Source organism: Watersipora subatra, chromosome 9 (assembly GCF_963576615.1).
Source record: "Watersipora subatra chromosome 9, tzWatSuba1.1, whole genome shotgun sequence".
NCBI classification, from domain to species: Eukaryota; Metazoa; Bryozoa; class Gymnolaemata; order Cheilostomatida; family Watersiporidae; genus Watersipora; species Watersipora subatra.
In genome coordinates, this window is record NC_088716.1 from 59,218,035 (window position 1) to 59,229,461 (window position 11,427).

An 11,427-nucleotide genomic window follows, 5' to 3' on the forward strand; every position below is an offset into this window, starting at 1 on the left:
ACTCAGTAGATCGCTTTCATATCTTTTAAGCCACCACTGCAGCCCAACATTAAGGTATTGATAAGCGAGCGGTCAATAGTTCTATGTTAACCTTCACCTTGTAAATCTGTGAATTGCACTAAATATTCTGTACATTCCAACTAGAAAAATGAATTGCAATGTACAAGCTCCTGAAATTTCTTGCTAGTTCATCTTCTGAGAGAAAAGTTCAGAAACCTTTTCCTTGATAGCGATGTTATGTTATTGTTGCATTAGACATCGTAGCAAACTTACCTGTTTCCTGGTTATTGATCAGACAGACGTACCCAAGGGAAATCCATCTGCAATAAAGTCTCAAATATAAAGTCACACACTGGACTCGCTCCACACCTGATCTGCAAAGCTAACTGTATGTTTGCTACTATATTTCTACTCGGTTGAATAAAAACTTACAATAGAGCCTGCATACTACATAGAAACCATCACCTAGCTCCGCCCACTCAAGCTATTCAAGTGTATGCAACTCCAAAATAGTCTATCAGTGTACACTTATGATATGTAAACAAGGTACAAAATATGAATGAGTCTACATTGTTACCCGCTTGTATCTGATTTATGTAAGATCAACCTCATTGCTATGAGAGAATACAGTTTTTTGTTGTAGCAAGAACAATGGCGCAAACATCGCTCAAAATATTACCAAATTTCATTAAAAATTATCAAGAACCTAATCCTGGTTTTTGATTGAAACTCATTTCTGTAAAGCTGCTATAATACTAGTTATTTGCTGTCATTACGTTTTAATGCAGGGGTTGAAAGAACAGAGAGAGTAAAATGTCCATCCTGTAACATAAACACTAGGAATCTTTCAACTACGGTATATATCTCTCTTTATTTGCTACAAATATTATTAATTTTTGTGTAACAATAAAAATATTAAACTACAAAAAAATAAATAGTAGAAATGTGAACAGGGTCCTCATTCATCTCAAGGACAAACAAAAGTTGTCAAGGTGAGCATTGATCTCTCTAGCGGCAATGGTGAGGGTGCAGGCCGGGCATTCTACATAGCCATCAAAAACATCAGCAGTGTTCATCTGAAATAGATGAACAAACAACAGTATAGGGGATGAGAAGTGGAGATGTAACAGATTATCCATTGTCATCCTCTACAGATAAACTTTTCATACAACTATAAGGAGAGTGAGTAAAAGTTATTTACATGAGTGTGAATGCTGACGCAAAGAAAGGAGATACCAAAGCGCTGCCGAGTCGCTGCCAAAGCTTTCCATGAATTAGACACTATTAAAATGATACAAACTCTACTCACATACAGTAAGCTATGAATCATAGACTATCATCAGGATTAAGTGAAGGCTATACTACGGGCTGGAGTAAAAGTTCATCAATAATCCGCTAGAGGAATCGCTATAATATTATCGATGCGGAGGACGAATGCATGACATGTACGATCGTTTACATTGGTAAGCAAAGAAAATTTGAGCTTCGCTTACATTCCAAGAACTTGACTATAAATTCAGAGGAGGCTTGTCTCTGTGTAATCATAATATTAGAGAACACAGACTATAAAGGTTCTACAACTCGGCGTTGCCCATCTGATAACACAAATGTAGAGTTAACCATTTGTAAATCATGATTCCTGTGAGTTGAATTTATAAGCAATTTTTTATGTTAAAATACGAACTTGGTGAATAAGTGAAAAGAACATTCTTTGTTGCAGTGGACACACGGATTCTGCAGTGTGAAGATGGAGGATGGAATTAATGTGTTTAAAAGTGTTTAAGCTGGCAGAAATACAGCAGTGTCATTCACACTTTTGACAGGCAAATCATTTACGCAAGACGTCACTAACTGACGGCACCCTTTGCTCACAGAATGAGATAATAGATAGCTGAAAATTCTACAGTTATTCATAATACTGAGGATGGTAACCCCGTAAACTGAGTCAGACGCGAAAAGATCGGGAAAATAACACAAACGATATAAACCATAATAAAATAGTACAGACAAGAGAATTCCAAGGTAGAAGAAGAGTGAAGATGTATGAATAGGAACAGAACAGAGGTAGCATATTGAGTGGCCTAGAGAATGCCTGATATGGGCATAAAACGAACAGGGGTGTAAAAAACTGTGAGAAAGGAAGCAAGAGATTAATGGGAAAGGCCAGTGATGAGGAAGAGTTGAAGATATCCTACCAGCGAGGAGTCGTCATGACACGCAGGTTCCTTTGAATGGATCTTTTCTGTCATCAGTCCAGCCTTGTTTACTGCACCTGTCAATCCATCTAAACCTGGTCAGACACTTATACAGTATCAATCGCATCAACAGGACGACCACAAGAAACTGACTGATCTAATCGCTGGAAGAAAAACAGATCAATAATCCATCAAACATTCAGAATAGGTGCAAACTACTCCTACCACTCTAAACAGAAGAGACTAACCAGACTCACGAGGGGTTCTCCCACCACTCGTAGACATTCTTTTCTTTGTCTTCACCTCTTGCAGTAGCAAGTCAAATTCCTCATCGGAGTCGGACAAGACTACCAGCTCTCGTTCTACCAACCAGAAATAAGAACCGGAGTTATCGTATCAAGACATACGTACAGAGAACATTTGTACGAAGAGAACATCATATTAACAACAGTGTGTACTGCTATAAAGGACTGGGCAGAGTTATGAGAACAAAAGAAATAAGAAACATACTCGGAGTTGAGGGGACCAAAGATGTCCGATGTATGCCTGATGAACTAGAATTTGTTTCACTTCTGGGTCTCAATAGTAATGGGATATCATCATCTGAGTCACTCAAAGATATGCTAGCTGTGAGGGGAACCTTGGAAGACTTCGCTGCAGGCCTCTTCAAACTATGACTTCCTCTCCGTATAGATGAATCCACACTAGATGCCAAAATAGAGCTACTTGATTTGTTTCTGGGGGTTTTTGACGAGTCCTCCAGTTTCTCGAGTGAAGGGTTTGAACATGACTGAGTTAGAGCAAACGGAGTTGTCTTCTTATTCTCAAAATTATCAGACACATGAGATTCAAGGCCTACTTCTCGTACAAGTTTGGGATTAGCTGCTTCTACAGGTGACTGGCTATGAGGTATAACTGAATAACTATCAGTTGGCTGCCGTGTGACTGAATGGGTTGCAGTAGGCTGCCGTGTGACTGAATGGGTTGCAGTAGGCTGCCGTGTGACTGAATGGGTTGCAGTAGGCTGCCGTGTAACTGAATGGGTTGCAGTAGGCTGCCGTGTGACTGAATGGGTTGCTGGGAATTGACTGCTGCCTGATGGTTTCAAGGGTGTAGCAGAATTTGCTTGCAAAGTTTTTTCTAACCTCTCAGAGTTTGTGGCCAATACATTATTGACGGGTGGATCAGAACATTTCAAAGATGTCAGCGCTAACTGAGTGCCGCTAGAGGAAGGTTGGTTTAGGGAAGAATGCATCAGCACTCGCACTGGGATCTTACCAAATCCTGGAATCTTTCTTACCTACATAACACGGCAATTTTAATGACTGTCTTAATAAATGATAAGTGCATTCCAAAGGAGAAAGTTCCACGGTGTAGGAACTTTGTAGGTAACTTTTGTAATACTTCAAATCCTGGGCCCAAGATAACTTGGGAATATGTGTTTACACCTGATCCTACACCCGAGTTAACTCGGATTCGTAGTTTCGCTTCGCTTTCACGTACTTTCAGTTTACGAAAAAATTATGAAATATTGAGAGCTTTATGTGGTATAGGATTGTAGCATAATTAAAAAATTTCAAGTCGACGGGAATATTAGTTTTTTAGATATAGCAAAAATACCAACAACACTTTTATATGAGCGATAAATTAAAAATGGATGACAACGGAACTAAAATTCTGTTTGCGATTCGGGATTTTTGGCTTAGGTAAAATTTAGAAACTTGAATGGCTTTGCGCATTATATGTTTTCAAAGTAATTCAAAAGTACCAAATTGATTGAACCATCATTTCCAGAGATATCGCCAAAATAAGAGGGACACTTTTAACAGACCGAAAAAGGAGAAATTTGCTGCCGGCTGACCATAAGTTGTTTGTACTTCCTGTGCACGTAGCTTTACCAAACTTTGATGACTTCATGGGGCATATACTGTCAGCATAATTCACACGTTTCATATGAAGTGACTCATTAGTTCTAGAATTTTTCTCATTAGAAAAATTACCAAAATACCGAGGACACTTCTAACTAAAAAGAAATGATAAATTGCTGCCATCAGAACATTAGTTCCTAATGACATACTGATTGAAAATCTTAAAGGTTGACTTGCAACAAAATTCACATTACAGTTATTTGGTATCATAAGATTCACCATGTCTTACTCTGTTGTGTTGTAGGTGACAAATATATGGGAATGTGATTACAAGCTCTTAAAAGCAAAAAATCTCCCAAGCAGAAACCATCTCCCACAACCGGGTCACACTTGAGTCGTTTTGGAAAGAAAATCCAAACTACGACGGTCTCGTGTGGCTACGATTAACTGTTCGTTTTTTAGCTTTTCAGAGCTTATAATCACATTCCCACATATTTTGCACCTACAACACAACAGAGTATGACATGGTGAATCTTTTGATACCAAATAACTGTAATGTGAATTTTGTTTCAAGTCAACCTTTAATAACGAAGATAACAAAAAAGCTTCTCCTCAGTGACAAGAGTTTTACACTAAAATTATTTGTTCTTCTATTCATAAAACATACACATTCCTCAGGCTCAGTCTGCATCAACCATTATGTTTCTTCAGTTACCTTTAAAACATCACATCTTTGAAAGGGTATTAAAAACGTTATTTGCTATATTCTTTTTTTAGCTCTATAAGCGTGGAGCTTCAACATGAAATCCAGCTCAAAAACATTGTGTTATTCTAAGTACTTTCACAGTAGATTGAAAGTTGTTAATGCGGTCTAAGATCAGGGGGCCTGCTTGTGTATACAAGGTTAAACTTGAAAGCGCTAAATTGTCGTACAAGAAGAAGAGATGGCTCGAGATCAGACTCGGAAGTGTGTCAACAAACTGTACTAAAACTCTAGACGTTTCTAATAGTTAGTCACTACTCACTAGACCAGCGTCTCTGATGTTGTTGTCTTTATGACCACCTAAAGTGTTGAATCCTGTGAACTTTGGCTTGTTTTGTCTAGCATTTGTTGTGGGTCTGTCATTCTACAGTACAAAGACATACAGAATAACAATACTTCATACATACCTATAGAAGTCAATGTAATTGAGTGATTTTCACTACCGCAATAACCAAAGTATATTCCACCCTTTTTCTTAGCAAATCGCAACATCAACAGTCGGGGTGAGCATTATAGTTGAGTAAGGAATAAACTTCATTGCAGTGTTTGTGGCATTTTATTAAGGAATATAATAGTTGCATAGAAAAGTTGCAGCAGTCAAAAAATCTGCGTGCAGACCATATTTTCCGGGCTATAAGATGCATCGGCTTATAAAGTGCAGCATCAATTAATATGTCAATTTCAGTCATTGTCCACCTACAAGACGCTTCGCTTCAGCTGACAAGACGCAATAAGTGAACAAAAGGCGGGTAGGATAAATCAAAGTTTATTCGACTAATCGATAATAACTCTTAACGATGACCAGTTTTAGGCTAACAAAGAAATGCAAAACAATTGTTTGGTTAGAGCACTAAAATACAACATACGTGCGCTGCACTCCCTTTTTGGCAACATGGATCCTTCTATCAACACGAAAATACGAAATCGTTGCACAGTTTTAACACACACGCAAAAAATCAATAAGGTCATTTTCTTTTTTTATTCATTCCTCATCCATGTATCTTTCAAACTTCATCTTCAGCCGACATGCAAGATCGATGTAGAGTAGATCCCTCTTGTCGTTATCAGAGTCAGATTTACCATTGTTACCAACCTGTTCAGTAAAAGCTCGAATGATACTAGAGACTGATAACTTAGCCCAGACATCCGCGATACATTGGTAGATAGTAGCGTAATTAGCCCAGCATACCAAACAAAATCTAAAAACTTAAGTGAGCATTATGCTTCAACATGTCAAAAAAAGACCAGTTTTTTCAAATTGAAAGTGGGGGAGTATTATACTTGACTAGATGAATGTCCAGCGTTGCGAGTAATAAAAACTTACAGTTTATAAACAGTGGCAGGTACTGTAGTTGTCAATAGCTAATTTTTTTACCGAATGAACTTGAGTAACTTAAGTTAGTAAATTAACTTACTACAATAAAAGCTGTGTCTATAACTGTGCTTATAATTCTGCTTATACGTTGTGCTTGTACTTGTTGCATAATGAATTCTCACTCAATCAGCCACGATCTTCAAGCGAGCTAGTAGTAATCAATAGAATTTTTGGAAGCGCTTCAAGTGTGCACATTTTGACAGGCGTTATGAGTATGATTACAATTGTTCTTTGTATGGCAATATAGCCGCATAGCCTAGTGGATAACACATCTGCCTACAGACCTGGATGTTCCGAGTTCAATTCCAGCGCAGAGTGGAGTTTTTGTTCATATAACTTTATCACTATAACTTTATCACTATAACTTTATCACTATAACTTTATCACTATAACTTTATCACTATAACTTTATCACTATAACTTTATCACTATAACTTTATCACTATAACTTTATCACTATAACTTTATCACTATAACTTTATCACTATAACTGGTCACACAAATGACAGACCAACAAACATTAAGATTTACAGAGATTAAACCATAAATGTCAAGTACAATTTTTATCGTATTTACTAGGTAAATCAGACACGCTGATTCCGATTTTGTACTCAAAATAAAGATTGGTCTACCAACTTTCAGAGTAATGAAGGCTTTTGACAGTGTTTTAATATCCGTCTCGAAAACAACACGATCGGCACAACAAGCACCGCCCATAAATGTGTGCCGTAGCCTAGCTTTTTAGGAACGCAAGTTAGAGATGTTCAATCCAATTTAGAATGATAGAGATGGGTGTCTCTATTATCCATTATTATCCAAATTCAGCCTTCAAAATAATCTGTCTTTTCTGAGAGGTAGATAAGCTATTTAACATTACATATTTAGAAATGAGCTCAAAAAAGCGCGATAACAAAGCTAGCTTGTGATAAAATCGCGCTCTTTTGAGCTCATTTTTCTCGGCATTCAGCCTATTAAACATCATGTAACAAGTTACGAGCAATTTTAAATAGTTTGTCTACCTTTCATAAAAGACTGAGATTATTGTACAGGCTGAATTTAGGTAATAATGGGTTTTAAGACACCCACCTCTATTATTCTAAATCGGACTAAACATCCCTAACTTCTGCTCCTAAAAAGCTAGGCTACGTCACATATTTATGGACGGAGCTTGTTGTGCCGATTGTGTTGCTTTCGAGACGGATACTGAAGCGCTTTAAAAAAGCCTTCATGGCCTTGAAGGTTAGTGGACCAATCTTTATTTTGAATACAAAATCGGAATCGCGTGTCTGATTTATTTAAGAAATACAATAAAAGTTGGACGTGACAGTTATGCTTTAAGCATTATACTTGAGTGATGACAGTAATGTCTGATTTAACTTAAAAGTTCTGAAGTAAGACACAACATGTAAATGAGACCTGAGAACTTGTATGTTTGGGGCTCTTGAAGTAGTTGGTTATCAGAGATGTACTCTTAGATTCCTCTTTCTTTTTCTTTGCTTCTTGCTTTTCTTCAAAAACATTGTTTCAGTTTGTAAGATCTATGTACAAGCGCATCACATGTCTATGTCTCCACTCCTACCACACAACATAGAGCAACTAAAAATCACTCTTAATTCACTATAATGCATCTGAAATTAATTGAAACATTCATGCATGTCTTTCAAAGAGGAGGGATAAGATCAACATACATGTAAATGATAAAAGAACTGATCCAAGAGTTAGTAAGTCCCTGTTGTGTCAGCAAATGTGCACAAATTTCTGTTCAAGTTACGTGAGATATCCTAAGCATTTGAGAGAGTCAATTATAGGACTGACAACCTAATTTTAACCTGGAGTAAGCTCCTTCTGGCAACTTAATTCAATCTGGAGTAAGCTCCTCCTGACAACCTAATTTTAATCTGGAGTAAGCTCCTATTGGCAACTTAATTCAATCTGGAGTAAGCTCCTCCTGACAACCTAATTTTAATCTCGAGTAAGCTCCTATTGGCAACTTAATTCAATCTGGAGTAAGCTCCTCACAGAATAATTTGTATTCATTCATCATGCAGGTTAGCGAAAAATATAATGATTGTCACTATAAGTGTATTAATATATTATCGCTGTGCAGTATTGTTTTACAAAAGGTTTCTGGTAAACGATGTCTATGTTAGTCTATTATTAATCGGATGAACAAATCCTTCAACTAACATGAACCTAGTTTCTTCCAGTATGCATGACTAGAAACCTAGTTTCTTCCGGTATGAATGACTACAAAATAGTCTGCTCCTTGTCTGCAGTATTTTAAACATAAGTAAAATATGTTAGTTCTCGATTTTGAAGGTGTCCAACCACTCAAAATATTATCTTCAAGTCTCCAAGTTCCTGTAGAACCAGATGTATACAGACTACGTGAAAATTTAAACAAAACTTCAACATTTAGACTCTAAAGCATGGGTTGGCAAAGTGGTTGATATCAGTGGGCTTTCCATGAAGTATGAGGCCTCTCAAAATAATTTTTCAATTTTAAAGTATTTGTAAAAAAGGATCACTTTACTTTTGATTTTTTAATTGCTCGCAGTATCCATAGCTCTGCATTTAGGCATGGTTTTCGTACTTCAAAATGCATTTGAACGCAGCATCGCACAGAAGCCAGATCAAGTGAGGCACAACTGAATTCCTTTTGAAAAATCAAACACAAGAAGTTATTATTGTATAGTTCCATAAACGCTCATGTCACATCTCCTTTAAAACTGTGTACATCTATATTCGCTATCATATTTATATATTTACATAGGCCTGAGGGACAGGAGGCAGTCACAAGAACAATGGTCAAGTTGTGCTAGTGTTCTTTTGACACATACTTTTTTTGTTTTGTCGCTCAGTAAACTCTGTCGGTTCTGCAACTTTGATATAGGTGCCTCCACAAGATGACTGATGCTCCTTCCACCCTGAAACAGTCCGCACAACTACGCCTTAAACTCTGTACACTCTTTAACATACTTTCTATGAAGTATTTGAGACTATATATTTTGTAAGAATGCAATTTTCACTAATATTGATCGAGCGGTCAAGCTACCAGATTGGGTGAGACAGAGTAGAACACGTACAGAAGTCATTAGGACCAGGAGCTCTATTCGTCGCCCTTCTAAGCATTCCAAAGAAGGGCTTTCGATTTCGACATGGTCCGTTACATTTCCAGACATGATTTTGATAATGCCGCACTTCATTATGGAAGGAGTGATAAATCTACAGCAAAAATTACAGAGCTACATATTGCAAACCAAGGTAAAAATTATAAATGATGCTGACCAGGTCTCTTAGCCTGAGCTGTTCACAAGAGCTTATACCGTTATTCTAAGTCTATTTTGGTCCCTTTGACCTTGAAAGTATAAGTGCATATTTATGCTACAATTTGAAGATTGTTCTTAATCGGAAAAATGTTGTTTACAAATATGTAAATTCCTTCAATAAAACCATTTGTCAGATGATTACTGATAAATGGTGTCTTTGGGCATACCAGACAGTAAATAAAAAAAAAAATAATTTTTAATCCTCTCATGTCAGTCAACAGAGAAGGCGAGTCGATCGCACCGCCCGCCTTGAGTAGTAAATTAAAAAGATTTTGTTTTCCACAGCACCGTCTTATTGTATAGCGCATGCAACTCGTTCACATATATATTCACTATTGAGCAGATATTTTGATATACATGTATATTGTCTACATCGGGGTTTCGGTTTCACAGAATGTACAGTCGTGTACACAGACCACATGCAGTAAAGGAGTCGAGCGTTTGAAATAATTTGTCGTGTTTTTATGCTAAATGATATTACATTTATTGATTTACTAGCAGCACAAGAACATTTTTTTAAATAATAATTTATTTTTATTCTAAGACTTATTTTCACTCCTTAATAATCAGTAGCCATGAGTATATTTGTGGCAGCATATCTTTATGGAAAAGTAATTCTCTCTTAGGTGGTAGTTATAAATATTATCAAGACTAATTACTGTGATGTTAGTTTTAGCCTCAGCGTTAATCCTGCGCATATGCTTTTGAAACTCTGGTCCATGTCCTTCTCTGTCCTTATTGTTTTGTGTTATGAAGAGATAAGCATGAATCATTTCATGTAGCAATGTTTCAACCAGATCTTTTCGTGGCCGAAGCTTTAGCAAAGGAGTGCTGAGCTTAATAGAACAAAGTCCTCCCCTCCCTTCGTAGCAGCATATTCCAGCACATCTAAAATGTTGCATGTCAGAGGTTAGAAATGTAGAATAACTTTGTGGTCTTACCTTTTTCTCTACTTGCCTATTTAATAACAAAGGTCATAATCACAGTGATACGAAAGCAAGGTTGCTCAATGATGTACACACTCTGGTCAGTCATTCTGCTCATTCAAGAAAGAAGTAGTTTAAAAGCGGTTTCATGTAATATATTTGTATATTATAACTCTAACAATTGTTAATGTTATTCAATGCGCTGGCTCATTAAAAATTCAATCTTCAAGATGCTGCTAATTTTTTGTTAAATAAACATAATTTTTCCACAATTTCTAGTTTGCTAGAAAGTGCTTTTACTTTCGTTCATGAAATACTTACGATGTCATTCTGGGACTCCATGAGACTACGACACTGTTGAGCTTTCCCCAAAAGAATCTGTTGTTATACGCAGCAAATAACGCTACTGGGTTTGGTGTAGGATCTATTAACTCCCAGTCCGCAGAAACTAACGAGTCTGACATGCTATTTTCAAGAGGATATCTGAAGCATATAAGAAACTAATAAAAGCATTAAAATCCATCTACCGACGATTATTGTACATTATTCACGAATGGTGATCGCGCCAAAGAGAATATGACTTGGTTCGGGCGGCTTACTGCTAGCTGCGAAAGATCGCTGGTTATATGCGTTCATTGGATCGATTCTGAAATCCGCTTGTATAATTGGTCGCGATAGCTAGCAATAGTCGTCTACACGGCTTGGCTACTACTGTATTTGAAAATTGGAGTTGTCCTACTACTAAGGCAAGTGCGCCTATAGTCTATACTACTACATTGTGCACTGTCACCGCTGTTGTGTAGTCTAATAGTTTACGTAGTTTGCAAAGGAGAGTTGATCAGAGTTGTGAACTCATTTGACAAGAAATAGAGAATAGTAATTGAAACTCTAACAAACAGTCCACAAATATGGCATCAATGTTCAGGGTAGCAGCTTTAAGGCTCAGCATGACTAATTTTGTAAATATATAA

General features: G+C 37.0%; 1 protein-coding gene across 1 annotated transcript; it reads right to left on the reverse strand.

Moving 5' to 3' along the window:
- Positions 1 to 962: 962 nt before the first annotated feature.
- Positions 963 to 10,989, reverse strand: LOC137405290 (DNA-dependent metalloprotease SPRTN-like). The gene is made up of 10 exons (XM_068091519.1): positions 10,778 to 10,989; positions 10,190 to 10,418; positions 9,288 to 9,426; positions 9,042 to 9,128; positions 7,618 to 7,709; positions 5,089 to 5,190; positions 2,706 to 3,495; positions 2,444 to 2,557; positions 2,196 to 2,272; positions 963 to 1,076 (listed from the first exon to the last, which is right to left on the reverse strand). The coding sequence occupies exons 1-10, from the start codon at positions 10,918 to 10,920 to the stop codon at positions 963 to 965; spliced, it is 1,887 nt and encodes a 628-aa protein (XP_067947620.1). The 5' UTR covers positions 10,921 to 10,989.
- Between the last annotated feature and the right edge of the window lie 438 nt (positions 10,990 to 11,427).